The sequence below is a fragment of the Parasteatoda tepidariorum genome, chromosome 8, assembly GCF_982258835.1.
Source record: "Parasteatoda tepidariorum strain Cologne lab strain chromosome 8, Ptep-v5.0, whole genome shotgun sequence".
NCBI lineage: Eukaryota > Metazoa > Arthropoda > Arachnida > Araneae > Theridiidae > Parasteatoda > Parasteatoda tepidariorum.
The window spans coordinates 106,161,846-106,180,553 of NC_141762.1; the positions used below are offsets into that span (position 1 = coordinate 106,161,846).

Here is an 18,708-nt window from a genome sequence, read left to right on the forward strand (position 1 = left end):
GCCAAACTTCCGAACGGTTGCAGCTATAGTTATACAAATGGTGCCTATGTATAATAAAGTGGCTGTGCGCTGAAAGATGCGATTGCTTACAACAGCACCACCTGGAAAAATATTGCAGTGTTAGCATTCCTATCACGAAAGCGTTACAATAACGGAGGAAATAATCTATAAAGTGTATTGATTTTAAAAGAATATACGCTTTGTAAACATCAACGCATTAAAAAAGGAAAATGCATATTTATGTTTCAGACTTTAAACAATGGGACGTAATGAGACGATCTAGGGGAAAATGTCTAGTTAACTAACAGACGCATTTATTTCTAATGAATAACGCTAAGAGAAGTTTAGACATCGAAAATAAAGGTTTGTCGCAAAATTGAGCGTTTATTTTTGAAAGTGGTAGGTCCATTTGAAGCTAAAGAACCTGTTGTTTATTTATTCTCTTACGATTTTAATAATCACAGCTGCATTTTGATGTTTCATCAAATTATAGTTTTAAAAACATCATCCAAATAGATTAATCTTTATCAAAGACTAACCCTTAGAAAATGGAGAGAAAAAAATAATTTGAAAAAATGGACTTATTCCGCTTTTAAAAATAATGGCACATTTATTTTTATGTTTGAAAATAATTATAATGTAACAAATCTGTTAAATAATAATATGGAAAATGTTGTTCATTGTTTTAAAAGTTCTTTGTTAGCATTAAATTCAACAAGGTATGTATTTGTGTTAAATCAATCTAAGACTTTTTAATTCAATTTTATCTCCAATATCTCATATCGTTTTTGAGATAGAAATGGCAACTCCAAGTTTTTTCAGCATTTAGATATAGAGCTTTGCACATTACCTCTTTGTTATGTATAGTCACTTTACAATACATAGATATCACTTCTGCTTCAGTAAGTACCTTGCATATTACTTAAAATTAATTAAATATTATATTTTAACAGAATGTTAATTTCATTTAACACTTAAAACTGTTTAGCATACCAAATTAGCATTTGAAATTGTAAAACAATCTTCAACTTATCATTACTTTTTTTAGGAGAGTCCTACATCATTATATAATTCAGTCAGCAGTCCAGGTAGTATCAATGATTTCACATTGTATTCATCACCATCTTTGCCAAATATATCATTGGGGACACCTCCTGTACCTACATCTGCTGTAAGTTTATTTTGGAACTGTTATAGGAAAATATATTTTGTTCTAAAAAAATACTTAGAATTTTATCTTTCTCTTGCTTGTGAATTATTTATTTCTCCTATGTTAAAAATGCTGCCGGAAAAAAAATTTTCCTTTTTGTTTGACATTTTAAACTCAATGCTTTTATAAATATCTTATGAAATCTAGCTTCAGTCACAATTTTGAAAGTTCTTGTGTTTTAGAAGAATAAATCGATAATTAAAATTATGAAACATTTTTTTAACATTGAATTATTATATATTACCAAGTTTTACTTTGGCACAAATTTTACTTTTTGAATGCTTGAATACACAACTTTTAAGTGAAGGAATTTCAAGCTTTTGATATTTAAAAATTCTCAATATACGAAGTTTTCCATGATCCTCTTAATAAGCATTTTTAGAATTGCTTTCCTAAAATGAAGTTCAAAAAATTGCATACATTACCGGGTGCTAATTAATATATAAACTAGAAATAAAAACACTATGTAACAAATCACTATTGAGAGCATTGAAACCTGTTTGATTGCCAGAGGAAACAGTGGATTTGAAAAAAAAGTTTTTCGTCCTGCTTTCTTCAGTAGTGATCCGATGATTTCAATTTTTGCAACATCCTTTTCATTTGTAGGCATAAATAATTATGCCTCTTAAATAAATTGGGGCTCATATTTTTAATGTAAAGCTTCCTTCAAATATCTGTAACGTGCATTCTAGTACAGGTTACATTTATTATGTCAAAATGATATCTTGTTGTTTAAGCGTTTAGAAATGAAATGAAATAATAAATGATTCTTATTAGAATTTATGTTGCAATCCTTATTCTTCTTTTAATCTTGGAAATTCTGAGCAAGTGAAGCAACTTCTCCTAAAAAAGAAATGATCTAAATCTTAAATTTCTTTGATTGACTTTTATATAGAAATGTCATTTTTAATGCATCGAAAAATGAACAGAAAAATAATATACACCAATACTTATAACATACCCTCCAAGTTCCTTAGGCGCTAAGTTGTAAACACCCTCATTACTTAAAGAGGTCAACAGTACACAGTTCTTGTTCACTTCTGTAAAACTCTCACTTTAGGCATATGCCTCTTCTGCTAAGGGCAATACAATGGTGAATTAAATTTTAAGTTAATTTAAATAATGAGCTTTCTTTCAATTTTATTTTAAAGCAACTTCTATTTTTATTATATTCTATACTGAATCTTGAATATTTTTATCCACTCTACAGGAAATTGGTAAAAGTGCTGTACCAGCTGGTTCTGAAGTACAGGAACGAGATATTTCCACCATAAGACTTTGAATGCCTCTTGCATCAAATGTCTTACAGTCTTTAACATATTACCCAGCATTACCGGGTATACTCTCTAATTCTTAAAAATCTAGTTGTCCAAGTAGCAATTAATCATGCAATTTTTTTTAAACGCAATAAATTTTTAATTTTATGTCAAATTGAAAAGATATCAGCTTCAAACTATTGTTTTGTTTTACAATAACTTTGATTCTTTGTTAACTTAAATGCAAAAATACTTCGTTGAAATCGATATATAGTATATGTTTAAATTATAATAAATATATTAATGCACGTGAAAATTTCTATATTTCTTTTAATTTTTTTTTGTTAAATTTAATCTGTTTATAATTCTTGCATAAATAAAAATACATTAATAAATTTAATTTATTATTTATAAATGCTTTAATATACAGCATGTTACAAAATTTGACTCACAAATTCATAGGGGTGATATTAGATACGAAAAGGATAAAAACGCAACGCAGAACAAGGGATTACTAACCACGTTAAGAGGGAAATGGGATTTTACAGTCTACAACGACATAAAAACGATTCTCGAATGCACATGGAGATGACACCTATGCTTTTGAAGTCTGCCAAATCAATGACAAACCGTCCACAAGTCTTGCTTAAACTAGTGATTGAATTTGACTTCATAGGAAAAAATCGCATGGACTGAGAAACAGGTCACGCTTGCCCCATTCACGATTTCAACCCTCTGAATATCGTTTGCTGCACCATGTTCTACAATCAGTTTTTATTCTATTAGTGTCTTTTATTATCCCTCTGAATTGGTTAGTTGAGTTTTTAGTTACTCTGTATAAACTTTATAATATATATTATTCTAAAATTTTTGTTTATAGAAATAAAAATAGATATATTCAAGCATATAAATGAATGAATTTATATGAAAAATTTATGTATTTTCCAATTTTTTTAAGATATTTATTTTGATGAATAAAAATGTCTTTTACAGTCACACCTCCAGGTTATATCCAACCTACTAAAATACTGGACTGGCATCACAAGTATGCTACCACAATCACTGATGCACAAGCCAGATTACATAGGTCACTGGATTAAATATAACTTAGTTCATGGTTCATAGCGTTTTTAAAAAGACCTTAAAAGTGCTTATTTTCGTTTTTTTAAAAGCCCTTACTTAATTTTCACTTTTCGAAAATGAGATGTTTTTTACCTTGTCGAGTTTCGCTGTGTATTATGCAAAAGTGTGGTTTTCACGTTGTTCTATTCAGTGTTTTCACAATTAATTCAACCACCATCCATTTCCCGTAACGTATAATAGCGCCAAACATGTTTGATGAAATACTTGGGACTGACTACTGAGTTGGGTTTGATGAGATTCTTGCACTCCCAAATGCAACTCAGCTGCAAGATATTCTCAATTTCAGGCTTCATTTTACACCCTTTGAAATCGAACCAAAAAATCTCTCTATCTTTTCATGGTGGCTAATATAATCAAGGAAAGAGTTCTTTGTCAGTAACTAGTTATTTTATCATGATCATCTTTGAAATTTATTTTGCATTTTGTTAATGCAATAGTGCTTAAACTTTTTTTGACTGCTTAAAAAGTACTTTAAAGGTGCTTATTTTATGTTGAGTTATTTTAATGAACTGGAATGTATTTCAATCTGTTAGTTTCATAAGTTTATTAAACAATTTACCTCTATTTCAATTCTAGAACCATTCAAAGACCTCTTGGGAGAACACAGTCAGCTCCACTACCTCTTGATCATCCAATGCTACAATCACAAGCCATACTTTTATCACCTCAACAAAATGAACAATATGCTCGAGAAAAGAGACTCTGTGAGCAGCAGCAACATAATCTACTCAAACAAGTAAGAGGTCTTCTGACTGATTTAATTTGCAACTTCAAGAGTTAAAATATTTTTTGTCTAAAACTTTTGTACATTCCTTATCAGTTTTTTTTATTTTTAGTTCCAAAATAAATACTTTTGGAACTTTTTAAAATTGTTCTTCTTTTTCTAAGTAGGATCTAACTTGAATTTATAAAATATATACTAATATTAACAGGTTATGGAATATCAAGAAAGAAAAAAAATGCTTTTGATGCTTTTCTTTTCTTCAAAATAGTTAAATTTTTAAGAGTGTAGTTTTTATGTCGTTATCCCTCTCTAAATAAAGAAATCACTTCTAAATTATTTCTGTTCCAAACTTAGATTAGTCATCCGTCCTCATCACGCTGTTGCTATTCAGTCTCAATTACACAATATTTCTCTGTATACACTCAACTGCTAATGACAACGCAGGAGCTATGCATGATCTTAATGTAACTGTCATGGCCAGCGATCAAAATCCAGTTAACTTAATACAGCTCTTTAGTCTATACACAAAACAGCAATGAATCAACTAGTGGCATTGTTCATCGATTCTATCACAGATAAAATTCTGAAGGGGTAATGTAGTGTGTCTACCACTACAATTATTTAATTCCAGTTCACTAGTATATAAGACATGTTAACTCAATTCTATGTTGGGACACCTTTTCATGGATGAAAGTTGACATTGTCGATAACATTTGTCTTTATGTAATATATATCTAGGTAAAAATGTTATAATGATTTAAAATTATTCTCCTTACAGAACACATTGGTATATAAAGAATGGGAATATTTTGTATGTAATCTGTCACCTCAATTACAATTTCCAAGAGGCCAAATGATTTTAAACTTGCAAATTTTTTTCAAAAAACATGCAGAGATTGGTTACGAGCGATACCCTTTGAGTTGGTCCCCCTTTCTGCTTTTTTTTCAGTTTCTTGTGGGCCACTACTTGTTGAAAATTGTCAAGACTTAGCGAGTTTTCTTCCATTAATCACGATACAGAAATCTTTCCCAAAAAATTATTGATAAATACTCTAGATGCAAAACCTGCTGCTTTTAATACAAAGCATGAAGAATGTATCTGCTGTATTAAAAAATTTTGTAAAAAGCTTAGTAATGAGAGCATATTCCTATTGAAGCTAATTGATATGTTTAATTCATAATTTTTCCGGTTTCACAACTAGATGACTCCAATGTTTCTATTATTTAACTTCATGAATTGAAAACAAATAAAAAAAAATTATAATTAAAGAAATACATACTTCAATATATGTGTGTAAAAAAACTGACTTTAGTTGATCATTTATAGGTATCTACATCAGGCATCATTTGGGAAGGCCTCTGTCTCGAACCTCTTGTTGCTCTTAGTCCAATTGGAAGTCGTCAGGAAACGCAAGCTCCTTCTCCTCATCAGGTGCAAACCTCTTTCGTCAAAGAATAACTTTATAAAAATTATAATAAAAACATTCTGGCTACTGCAGAGCAATACTTAAAAGAAAGAAAAACAAGCTATTGAAATCAGATGAATTATTAACAAATTAGATCAAGGATGGATTAAAATTATAAAAAACCTTGGTTATTTAAGATTGAAGCTGAAAGCTGGTTATTAATGAAGGGCAAGTACATTCCAGTAACTCTATTTAAACTGGCTTTTGATGATTTTAATCCCTCCTTCATTCTGATTGACTTTGTAAATGATTTGATTACAAATTTGTTTTTAATCATTTAAGTATTTATTTGCGACGCCTTATTGTTTAATAGTTTGAGCTCTGTTTTTTTTTTAAAAATACCAAATTTAACTTTTTAACAGGTGTTGTGTACGACAGTTTAATGTTAAAACATCAATGTGTTTGTGGTAGCAGTGCTCATCATCCTGCTTTGGTACATGGTGGTCGCCTACAAAGTATATGGGCAAGGTTACAGGAAACCAGTCTTCTTAATAGATGCGAGGTAAGAGGCAATTTCAAATATTAAAGAAATCTCATTTATATAAAACAAATAAATACATAATTTTTATTTTTGTCCATTAACATTTTCATAATCTTACAATGCCACATTTTCGTAATTATGCAATTATTTAATGATTCGATGTAAAATTAAATGGTGCAACAAAGACAGATAACCAAATCCCAAGGCTCAAAATAGTCAAAAGATCTCAACTTAATTTTTTGTCATGTTCACAATATTTGCATTTATTTTCATTTGGTGTTTTTAATAGCCTTTGCTTATACTAAACAAATCTTATCATTGCCAAAAATACAAAAGTAAACTCATTGGATATCTAATCAATCAAATTAGCTCAAGAGAAAATTCTAGTGTAGATAAAAATATAAGAAAAGTCTTACCTAAGGAGAATCCACAAATATTAGGAGGTAATATATTAAGAAAGACAAAATGTTCTGTTATAGAACTCAAATAGACTGAGTGTCATAAAAAATAGACTCCTATGAACAAAATACTGGTCATATTTAAAAAATTGCCTTTATTGAAGAGTTTTGTATTTGGATATTTTGTATTGCATTCTAATTATTACAGTTAACCACATTTTAATTCCTCAAAAGTATCCTTTTAACTTAGTATATAGAGATAAATAGAAAAGTATTAACTTAATAAATAGAAAAATATTAACAAACGTATGCCATTTTTGGGAGGGGGAAATGCAATTATTCATTTTTTTTAATATATATATATATATATATATATATATATATATATATATATATATATATATATATATATATATATATATATATATATATATATATATATATATATATATATATATATATATATATATATTTTATTTTTAATGCTTCCGAAAACAGTTTCACTTTTCCAAGATGCTGAAGAGCTTGAGCTTTTTTAGCAACTTCGATGAAAAATATACTAAAGCATTCTTGAACGAAATTTGATAGCTATATTTTAAAATATGTTATTTTTATATCTCTAAAATCTTATATCTCGCTATATGATACATAAACTGTAATGTTAATTTCTTTTAATTATAAGCTAATTATTAAATTACTGCAATGACCAGTCATTTTATAAATAACATTTTCCTTTGCCTAAATGAAATGGAATTGTTGAGGTATGTAATCATATAAATTTTTAATTATTTCAAAAAAGGATGTTATTATGATTTAAAGAAGACTGGAATGAAAGATCATTAGAACTACAGAGGTTATAAGTTTAACAAGCTTATATTAAAAGAATTCAATCACATTGTAAATTTATGAAAGTAGGCAAAATATAGGCAATTACATGTAATTAAATTTCTGTAATACTTAATGACATATATTCTAATTGGAAATATTTTATGTTATAAAATAAATTCATATTCATTCTCAATGCTTAAAAACTTTTAAATGATAACTTTGTTTTATTCTTTCCAGAGATTCAGATCCAGGAAAGCAACACCTAGAAGAAATCCAGTCTTGTCATAGGTATGCTTTGAAAAAACTTTTAATGTGCATTTTTATAACTTATATTAAATCCTAAATATACAATTTATTAAATTTTATTTTTATTTGCTTGTTTAGTGAATCATATACTCTCTTATTTGGGGCCAATACTTTGAATCGACCGAAACTTGATGCCAGCAAATTAGGTATTAAAATGGTTTTTGTTTTGATAAGTTTTATGATTATTCCTTCATACAAAGGTTGAAATTTTTTTTTACGTTACATGAAAACTAGATTACAATATATGGTGAAACTAAACAGTTTATTGTTGTAAATACTTTTTTTTAACAGTTTTTAAATTTCACCGAGATATACATTAAGTTTAAATTTTAAAATAAAAAGGAACCAAATCATCCAATTCTTTTGTCTGTTTCAAGCAATTTCTTGTTCATATTTAACTTTAATTAACTTAACAAGATAAAAAATTGAATGAAAGATGCTTAATTATTTAAGCACTGTTTTACTTCTCTAATAACATTCTGTATCGGCAAACTATATGAGTTTGAAATATAAATCTTTTCTTTTTTTAATAAAGAACTACTTAACCTCTAACTGCATTGAAATACATTTCTCAGTTTAAATAGGTATAAAATTAAAGATTTTAAATTTAAGAAACTGACTAATATAATTATTTTATTTAATTGAAATTATTGTTTGTAACCCTTTTAATTTAAAATGGAAATTTTAAAAAAATGTTTAAAATCTAATTTTAATGTAATTTGAAACTTTTCTTTAACTTCAAATAACTTTTATAAGTTTATAATTTAATGATAATAGTAATTAAAAATAAAAGTTTAATATTTAAACAATTGCAGCTGATCTTCCTATGAAGAATTTTGTGATGTTCCCTTGTGGTGGCATTGGTGTAGATTCTGACACAGCCTGGGATGATCTACACACAGCAAGTGCTGCAAGAATGGCTGATGAATGTGTTGTTGAATTGGCCATGAAATTAGCAACAGATGAAATAGAGGTATTATTAATATCTATATTTTAATGCTTGATAGTTATGCAATACAATGATAAGCTTATTATCAATCATCATACAGAAAAATGTTACTATATAAATAACCTTGAAATTTTTTTGCTTTTCTACATCTTTTAAATCAACTAATTAATTTGTTCATGACTTCTATAAGAATAATTTTGCTTTTCTTACATTGATTCTTTGCATATTTAATTTTGTTTTCCTTCAAACATTACTTTTTTCCAAGACTAAAGTTTTTAGGGATACTTTAAGTCACTAAAGGACAAAGCTTACTGTGGAGCCCTGTGGCAGAATTTTTTCTGGCTTTCTGCGACAAACCTAACTAGAACCAATATCTTTCTGCAAGATATTTTTATCGTTATAAATATATGTGTAATGAATTTATAATAATAGATGCACTTCATGTTTATAAAAAAGCCTACATGCATAGAATAAAACTATGTAGATTTTTTTTTCTTCATGTCATAATATAAGTTTAAATTTCTTAATAAGTTTAAATGTGCATAATCTTCGATAATAAAGAAAAATTGTAAATGTATAGATCTGCAGACAAAAATGCTTACTAGAGCATAAATAAAGATAACCCAGAACCTGTAATAAGATAGAACTTATAAAAATAGCTAAGAATGGACAAAAAGATTAAATTTATAAAACAACATAACTGAATTTGAAGTATATGCTTAAAACAGTATGATTTAATGTTTCATTATAGTAATTGTATCAGGTACAGAAACAAATCAGATGAAAAAATTAATATTGAGGTTGAGTAATCAAAATCAAAATAATAAAATAATATTGACTATAACCGAATTCTAAAAGCAAAAAAATTAAAGCAATCTATTTCTTGAAAACAATTAGATTCGATTAATTTTGTGCTGACTTATTGAAAAAATTTTATAAAAAAAAAAGAAGGTAAATAAAACTTTTTTCGTGATCAGATTAAGTTCAGAAAGAAAAAAATACACAGTGCTTGCGATTTGTAACAGAAGTCTCACTGCATTGTGTAAATATATAGCATTGATTCCACACGAAGTACGCAGACGCGGTTTCCGACTCAATACGCTCAAGACTATTCAACATCTCGAAACGAAATCGTCTTCATCAGTGCTGAAACATCGGTATTAGAGCCATACTCATTGGATACGATTTTTTTCACATGCGTATGGAAACCTATTTGAAAGTGTTTCGCCAATAAATATTTTCCACCAATCTGGTTTTCATTCGCATGCCAAAAAATCGTAGATAGTGAGATATCTTAGGCTTTATTTCATTTATCGTTATATTGCAAGTGTTTTTTTTTATATCGACGGCTTAATTCAAAAGATATAGGCATTTTATCATCCGTTTCATCCTTGCTATCAACATCGCTACTAGTAAGAATATTTGGTTTGAATCTAGAACGTTTTTTTTTTCAATATTAGTAGCGTGGAAAGTTTCTTTCCTCTTTTCCTGTCGCTTTGCAGAAAAAAAAATCTCTGACATCGCTAGATATTGTCATTTTCCATCTTATTTCTTCTTCGAAATGGGCCTTGAAAAATAAGTTCAAATTTTTTTTTTTATAATTATTGTTGCTTCACAAGAGCAACAAATAACCTTTTCGCTAGACATTATTTTTTTAAAAAAGAAAAAATCTTTTTAGGCATGAAATTTTCCACATAAGTGCAAAAAATATAAAACGCTCTATTCTCGCAAGAAAACACAAAAAGCAAATTACTGCGCTAGCGATAAAGGCCGAAGTTGGCAAATGTCCCAAAAATAGCTTAATAAAGGGGAAAAAATTTCTCCCCTTTTATATCCAGTTACTGTTTGTGTTGGACACGGACTAGGGAGATTAACGGAGGATCACGAGTGCTTTCCCCTTCCACGGTACGCTAGAAAAACAATTATTTAAAAACAATTCTGTAAGAAAATAATTTTGCAGAACCATTATTGCTTCTGCAGAAATTTCTGTTTCTGTCGAAATTATTTTTTTGTAAAACAGTTTCTGTTTCTGCAGAATCTTTTTTGAGAACTTTTGTTTTTGCCAAACCCAAAAATTTTGTTTCCCAAATAAGAAAATCTTTCTGCAAGAACTCAGTCCCTTTCTGCGACAATGTCGCTGTGTCGCCGTGTTTCTGCCACGGGGCTGTGGAGTTGAAGACTTTAGCAATAAAATGCAGTAGCACAAATAATTTCATCATTACATATTTTAACTAAGGGGAAAAAGCACCAAACCGTTGGTTAAAACAGTTTGGGGAAGAAGAGTAGCAGATTTAACGGTAACAGCACTTTTTAAATGAAATACTTATTTTGATATTTTAAAATAATTTATATAAGAAGCTTCGAAGATCAATTGATGTTTTTCCAAGTATATTTTTTGTTTAGTCTTTTTTACACGATTTGTACATAAATCTACAAATAGTCTACTTTTTTTCAATAAAATATCTTATTTATTTGTAGAATGGTTTTGCTATCGTCTGTCCTCCTGGACATCATGCGGAAAATCAACAAGCAATGTAAGTTTTTCCTTGAATGCTTTTTATTGAGATATATATGCATATCGTATAATAATAATGTATAAATATATAAATACATAAAATATATAAAAACATATAAAACATATAAAAATATATAAAACATAAATATATAAATATATAAAAAATGTAACAATAGATAAATCACAATAAAAATATATTTTAACAGAAATAAATTGAATTTATCTTTAACCAAAATCAATTGCATTATGCATTTATATGCAGATATCTAATTAACCTGTTGCAATATTACAGTCATCACACTAACAAAGATAATTTATCGTGGTACATATTTTCTATACAATAAAATAACCTTTAATATTTATAATTATTTTAAAATTATTGTCTTAAATTCATGAAAGTATCAGAAAGAGTACCAGAGAGAGAGAAAAGTATCAGAGTGATAAAAAAAAAGTTATGCCATGCATGAAAAATCAAGAGTTTGGTCTCTAACGTAAAAAAAATGCTATTAAAATAAAGGGATAATTCATAAATTAAAATTATAAAGGGAATTTAATTTGAATTTAAGTGGGAATAAATTAATTAGGGGGATTAGAGAGCAATTCTCATTTTCACATGGAGTCTTCTATTCAAGACAGGAAAAACAGTGGGATTGTTTCATGAAAAGAATTTTTTGCAGAAATGTTTCTCAAACTTTCTAGGAAATAAAAGAAAGGCAATTTCATACAAGACTATGACTTCAACTAAAAATATAGTAATTGTCAACAAATTCTAGATACTGGTGGACTTTTTAAAAATAGCTTATATTAATCTTGAAATACTTTACTTTGTAAATAGTTTTGAGAGTTCATTATGTTTTGGTTCATGCACTTTTTTTATCCAGTGTGTAACTACAGAAATAATTTTTAAATTTAGCAAAAGTGATTAATGCCCTCATAAAAAGTTTAAAAATGTATTACAATATTTTAATTAGTTTATCAATCTATTTTCAATGTTTTACTAAATTTAAATATACTCAAAACTGTCTGGGATATATTTGAGGAAATTGTTTTAATATTTTCTTTCCCAAAGCTAAAGTATTTTTAAAAAAGCTATAGCCTAGTTATAGCATTTTTAAAAAATAAATAAATAATAGTAAATAAGACATTTTCATTTACACTGCCCTTCAAAATTTTTAATATATTTCTATATTATTAAAGCAGATTGAAACTTCTCTATAAACTAAGATTAAATTTTTACACCAACATTCTTTAATATTACAGGGGTTACTGCTTCTTTAATTCTGTGGCAACTGCAGCGAAACTGCTGTTTAACGACGGTTATGATATAAAATAAAAAATAAAAAGAAATCGGACTTTGAGTTCAAAATTTGGTCCATTGTAGGAAATAATTATCAGACATTTGTCAACCAAAACTTTGTTACCCACTCCACCTATAAATAGTTTTAAAAAAAAACATTAACCCAACTGAAAATAATGACGAAAGCAGTTTCTTGTTAACTTTCTTGTTAAGTAAAAATTCACGATTTTAGAAGATTCAAATTTAACAACTCAGTTGGACCCTAACAGTATATCGTAAGCCTCTGTTTGGCATCAAAAACTTTCATTAGCCAACCAACTTAAAAAAATTTCTCTTTAAAACAAAAAGATTTTAAAAAAAGTCTCACTGCGATAATATTGGGATGGATTGGCTTAGATGTTTACTCGAAGCACACCAACTCCAAATTATTTTTTGCCAACTTGCCCAGAAAGCAAAGTAAATGCTAAACATCATTGCATTGGTCATGAAATTGTAGATCTTTGATATCTATGAGCCACTGTTCTATTGTTGCAGGAATGTTTTATTTTAACCTACCCAAAAGTGTTTTTTAGCCAAAGCAGTTTATGATTGATTAAGCTAATTTTTGAACCAAAATTCTTCATAACTCTTAGCTTATTGGGAGAAATTACTATTTTGCGTTATTTCGTCAAAATTTCCACTAAGCCGTCGATCAAAAATTTAAAAAACTACAGCAAAAAGAGGTCCTAACTGGGTTAAAAAAAATAATTTGAATTTTGCAATTTAACATTAATTTCTTGTAGATAAATGTTAAGCCTTCCATCCAAAAACAGTTATCAAATTAAGAAATATTTTATAATTTTATAACGGTCGTTGAACAGCCGATCCACTTTTTTGGGTTTACGACTGCTAATGTTCAACTCCATAACCTTGTAAATTTGAACCTAATCCAGAAGACAAGGGAACTTCTGTGTAACGTATTGGGAGAAATTTGCCTTCCAAGAGGACTTTTTGAAAACCTTTCACGGTAGCCTGATGGCAAGGAGACTCTAACCCATGATCGGTCTACCACTGAGAATATTTTATGTTAGCACTGCGGTCGGTGCGAGCCAGGTGTGGAATCCGTATCGACTAGCCTTCGCTGGGAATCAAACCCCGTTCACCTCATTTGAAGGCTCTATCCCCTGAACTACCACGGCTCAAATTAAGATATAGTTAAGTTATTATCTGAAACACCATAAGCCATTTGACCAACACCATTGTCTGCCTGAAATTAGAGTTTACTGTAGGAAACCGTTATCCCTCCAAACAATTTTCGGTAAAAAGCAAATTCAGCCTAAATTGTAAAGTGGGCAAATATAAAATTGAATTTTGTCTTAAAATTTAACGCATTGTAAGAAGCATTTAGTTCACGTCCGCCCTCCAAACATTTTCGTTAACTCGTCGCTTAAACTAAAGTAATTTTGCCGTTAGCGTACTCATTGTAAATCGTTATCCTACCAAAAAAATTATCATTATCTTCTCCAAAGTCATCAAGTATATAAGGAAATAAGTTTTGTTATTTTTTTAACCTAATAGCAAGTCCATTATAGAAAATCGTTAAGCAAACCATTACCCCCCGAAAAATATTTTTAGTCTATTATAGTATTTACGAAGAAACGTTTTAGATCATTTCGTCGCTTTGAAACTAAACCGTTGTAACTCAAAAAAGTCGAAAAATGAGATTTTTGGGTCATTTTGTGTAAAAAAAGTCACCCTTTTAGAAAAACAACCTGTTATCTTTATAGTTCCATAAAGTTAATTTAGAGAGCATATAAATCGTCATCGCATTCCCGCGATTAGCATTAGCGCGGAAAGTTTGAAATCACTCTCCTGAAAAACTTGCTTTTTTGAGTTACCACGGTTTAGTTTCAAAGCGACGATTTTTGATCTACAACCTGAAAGTTTGAATTTTTGCCTTAAAATTTAAGATATATAAGGGAAACCCACTTGTAAATTAAAGTGATTAATGGTCAATACAAGTTTTTAACTTAAAAAAACCCGAGGCTTGAATTTTGCTTTTAAACAAAATCCATAGTAGGCAATCCTTATCCCACTAAAACGTTTCGTTTAACTTAAACTTCTCTTACAATATGGCCTTGACAAAATATTGCGATTCTTTTTCAAAGAAAACGAATTTCATCTTAATTCCGATCAAAAAACACCAGTTAGGACTTTATCTCCCATTTTAGCAAATTGTTAGCCCATTAAAAAATTTTGTCCTCCCGTTCACCCAAACAAAATCTAATTTATCTAAAGTTTATGTAAAGTTAATTAATTTCAAGTTCATGTAATTTTTCTCAAACTGCAGTATTTAAATTTTACCGAAAGCGCCAGTTTTTTGTGTAAAAAAATAATAATAAAAAAAACCATTATCGCACCAAAATCTTTGGTTAGCTGCCTCGCCAATAAAAAATAATAACCAAAAACAATACCCTAGCAACAATTTTACCTTGGCTCCAGTTTTGTCGTGCAATATGAAAAACAATGCAAGTTCTTCGCTACTGATTTCAATAAAAAGTGGCTTCGCAACTGTTTTCTGTCTATTGCTAATGCTATAAACGTTGAAATAGATTTTTCTAGAACTGATAAAACAAATTTCATTTTTGAAAAACATTTATTTTCGATATGTAGTTTATAATAGAAAGATGCCAAACATATCTCAACTTGAATTTTTTTTTGTCTTTATCAATCTTTGAAACTAAATTAATCTTTTGAAACTAAATAGTTTTTCTTTGTTTGATTATTACATTTTTTATAGTTAATATAAAAACTTGTTAAAATTGCGCAGGCTTGAAAGAAAATTTTATTTTAGGATCATTCTTTTTAGGTCATTCACAAAAACAATTTTGCAAGGCAGATGCGTGAATAATTAAATTTTGCTTACAGTTTTTTTCACTTTCAGACCTAACAAAATTCATTATAGAAATATAACTAGTAGTAAAAAAAAATTCAGATGCCACAAAAATTTTTTTTTATTCTCGAGTGAGCTACAAGATGAGCACAAAATTATTTATAACTTAATCTTCTAAAACGAAATACATGAGACTTAAAGTAAAACAAAAGTGAAAATAAATTTTATTAAACAGAAAAACTTTAAAAATAAAATTTGCAAAGTTGTTTAATATCAATTGCATTGTGGGGAGAGTCATATCGACAATTCATCTATGAAAAGGTACCCCAACATTGAAGCGAGTTAGCATATCTTATATACTAGTGAATTAGAATTGTATTTATGTATTGGTAGACATACTAACAGCATCACAAACGTCGGTGACAGCTAAAAGACATTTCCTTTACTTCCAAGACTACAAAGAACATTATTATTAATCTTGATTGAAAATAAGATTCTGGACTGATGATATAGAAATAACTGAACTCAGCGGCGCGACAGCCCATTGAGGGCCAAGGCCTACTGTGCCCATCTTAGTTTTCTTGACCTTGGGCTCTGGAGTGCAGGAGCGGATGTTCCGGTTAGGGGGTCAGCCGAGCGCGAAACCCCCAGTGTTTAGTTCCCATGGTACTCATTCATCGATCCTGCTGAAGGGATGAAAGGCTGAGTCAACCTTGCCCGGCCCAAGGATCGAACCAAGGACCTGTGGCTCCACTCAGCCACCGGGCGTCATGATATAGAAATAGCCCCCAAAAATTCGATGGGTAGTTTTGTCACTCAGATATAAAAATTAACTAAATTCCAATTTCCACTTGAGTAAGTTTGAAAGTTTAGTCTGGAGAAGTTTGAAGTTTGAAAGCGAAACAATTGCCTTAAAACCTCCAACTATAAGACTTGTTTCAGATTTTAAGAATTTTTTAATATTCATGACTATAGTTCTATTTTTCTTCGACTCAATCTCTTCATATTAATAAAATAGATTTATCAATTATTCTGTTAATTGATTAATAAAATTGAATATTAATTTCTAATATTAAATAATATCTTAATCTATCAATTATTTATATAATTTAGTAATAAGTATATATCATGTTTCCTTCGTAAATAAGAGAAGTAAGTATTCTATAAATCATCTCGATAAAAATTAACATTCTGGCTCTTTTTTTTTCTGATGAATCTGGCTGAAAATAAATATTAAAACAAAAAAAAAATGAAATACGTTTGGCAAAATTACTATATAAAAAGTCGCATCGATTGGACCAAGATCCAGAAAAAGTGCATCATGATGAATGTGACATTAAATATACTAAATTACCAAAAAGAAACAAAAAAAATTTATTATTTAAAAAAAATCATTTGTAAAAATAAATAAATCGACACGATTGTACCATCTTTTTAAATTGTTTTGATATCAAGTTCGTAAAGTATTAACCTTTCATACAATAATAGCAAAAACAAATGCAACTAAAAGAATAAATTTTGCTGTAGAAACAATGAATTTGCATGAATAACATCCCATTCTGATTTCATTCAAATTTAGCAGCTCAAATGGACCACTTAAAAAAAAAGAGAGAAAGTGAGATAACTCTGCATAGCTTTTGTTCTAATGATCGGATTTATGAAAACTAATAAGTGTCGATCTTAACAGCTCAAAAGGGTGAACTCAAGAGCTAACTAATTAATGCTAACAATTGACTAATTAATATATATTATTAAATTATGTTATAGAATCGGAGACAATACATTCCCTCTGAACTTTTTTCAAATTTTCAGTGAATTTTTCAACAACTTTCATTAAATTTTACTAAGATTTTTTTTAAACTACTATCTTAAAATGATAAAAATGCAGACAATCAAACATAAAATTTTCTAAATTAAAATTTATTTTCACTAAGATTCAACTTTCTTGAAAATGAGATGATTATTTGAGTACAAAACATATAATTAATTTATAGGTATATGTATGTACAATAAAGTACATTAGTTAAAAGATTGTAAAAGTACTTACGAATAATAATGAGAAATAAATTTCTTGATTGATTTACTTATAATTTCCATCCAATCAGTTCTTAAAATTGAGTCTTTGGAGGGTATAAAAATAATTCACATTAGTAATACAAATCTATAATAACAATATCTATTATAAAACTGCGCAGAATTGATGCAGTTTTACCAAATAGACTAATAAAATACACTGTACCATTAGTATTTTTGCTACCTATTAAAACTACACCAATTACCATAATAGCAGCAGTGCTTATTACCAAATTTAATGAAACATTGACGTTAATAAAAGTACCCTCTTGTGATTAATTATTTCTGCTGTTTTCTGATTTCCATAACAGTAGACGGTTTTAGACTTTGTCCTAAGGGGAGTTCTTTACATAGACAAACTATAAGTTACTGTCTCGTTTTTCCCTGCTCTTATGATCTTTTGCACCGTGCACACTTACATTTTGTAAAATATAAGTATCATTAATTTTTTAATGATTTTTTTTATTGAATTTTATGGTTTGAAATGCCTATGACCATATTTATACATTATTTTATTTGCAATTTTTACAGAACAAGTTGCGGCCTTCTTTTCTGATAATGTGATACTCCATAATTCAGGTAAGAATTTTATTCTCATGTTCCATAAATTTTAAGATCTAAACCTGTTTCCATAAAAAATTCAATTTTAACTTCTCAATTAAGATTTAAAAACACTTTTAGTTTTTTTTTTCTAGTTACAGTAATACTATTTATATTATATAAAACCCTTAATAACTTTGCTAGTTCTTTTTGCTCTAGCTTTCTTTCTCCGCTCAAAACAACAGATTTCAGAACACGAGGAATATTTTCTTAAACTTTGATTCCAATAAACTTGAATTTTGATGTACACAATCTTTTTCATTTTCCTTAATTTAAAAAGAGCTTTTTTTTATCCAAATAGTTAGTGGAAAAATACCATCAAGAAAATTTTTCGCTTTTATGCATGCATGGCAATTTTCTTACATTTAACAAAAGTAAAAAGTATGTATTTTTACACGCTGGTCATTAAATGTCCCCCTGTCCAATGCCCATCAAACAACAAGGGATATGCTTAAATAACTACCATTTGATCAGTTGTGAAAATCTCTTTGAAAAAGCTTTTTCCGAATCTGTAGAATTGATTTAACTCCTACCCCTTTGTAAATTTTATTTTGCAACCGTCGTTGGACATTCGACCCAATTTTAGGGAT

General features: G+C 28.6%; 1 protein-coding gene and 1 long non-coding RNA gene across 5 annotated transcripts; one reads left to right on the forward strand and one right to left on the reverse strand.

Annotated features, from left to right (window-relative positions):
• Positions 1 to 6: 6 nt before the first annotated feature.
• LOC147806640 (uncharacterized) lies at positions 7 to 17,565 on the reverse strand. 2 transcript variants are annotated; one of them, XR_015436065.1, is made up of 4 exons: positions 5,614 to 5,866; positions 2,172 to 2,286; positions 1,707 to 2,053; positions 7 to 101 (listed from the first exon to the last, which is right to left on the reverse strand). It is a non-coding gene; the product is annotated as an uncharacterized LOC147806640 (long non-coding RNA). The 2 variants fall into 2 exon arrangements; XR_015436064.1 differs by lacking the exon at positions 7 to 101 and adding an exon at positions 17,493 to 17,565 and having other exon boundaries at positions 1,876 to 2,053; positions 5,614 to 5,775.
• LOC147806641 (uncharacterized) lies at positions 1,049 to 6,265 on the forward strand. 3 transcript variants are annotated; one of them, XM_087169599.1, is made up of 4 exons: positions 1,049 to 1,171; positions 4,186 to 4,345; positions 5,661 to 5,765; positions 6,162 to 6,265. In XM_087169599.1, exons 1-4 carry the CDS (start codon positions 1,098 to 1,100, stop codon positions 6,180 to 6,182), a joined length of 360 nt encoding a protein of 119 aa, XP_087025725.1. In that variant the 5' UTR covers positions 1,049 to 1,097; the 3' UTR covers positions 6,183 to 6,265. The 3 variants fall into 3 exon arrangements, with proteins under 3 accessions (XP_087025725.1, XP_087025724.1, XP_087025723.1); XM_087169597.1 differs by lacking the exons at positions 1,049 to 1,171; positions 6,162 to 6,265 and adding exons at positions 2,491 to 2,547; positions 3,460 to 3,553 and having other exon boundaries at positions 5,661 to 5,866; XM_087169598.1 differs by lacking the exon at positions 6,162 to 6,265 and having other exon boundaries at positions 5,661 to 5,866.
• Positions 17,566 to 18,708: the final 1,143 nt, after the last annotated feature.

Excerpts from the sequence above, each read along its gene's own strand:
- LOC147806641 (XM_087169597.1), top strand. The coding sequence starts at position 3,514 with ATGCTACCACAATCACTGATGCACAAGCCAGATTACATAG. Across the intron at positions 3,554-4,185 it reads GCACAAGCCAGATTACATAG|AACCATTCAAAGACCTCTTG; the intron begins GTCACTGGATTA and ends TTTCAATTCTAG. Across the intron at positions 4,346-5,660 it reads AACATAATCTACTCAAACAA|GTATCTACATCAGGCATCAT; the intron begins GTAAGAGGTCTT and ends GATCATTTATAG.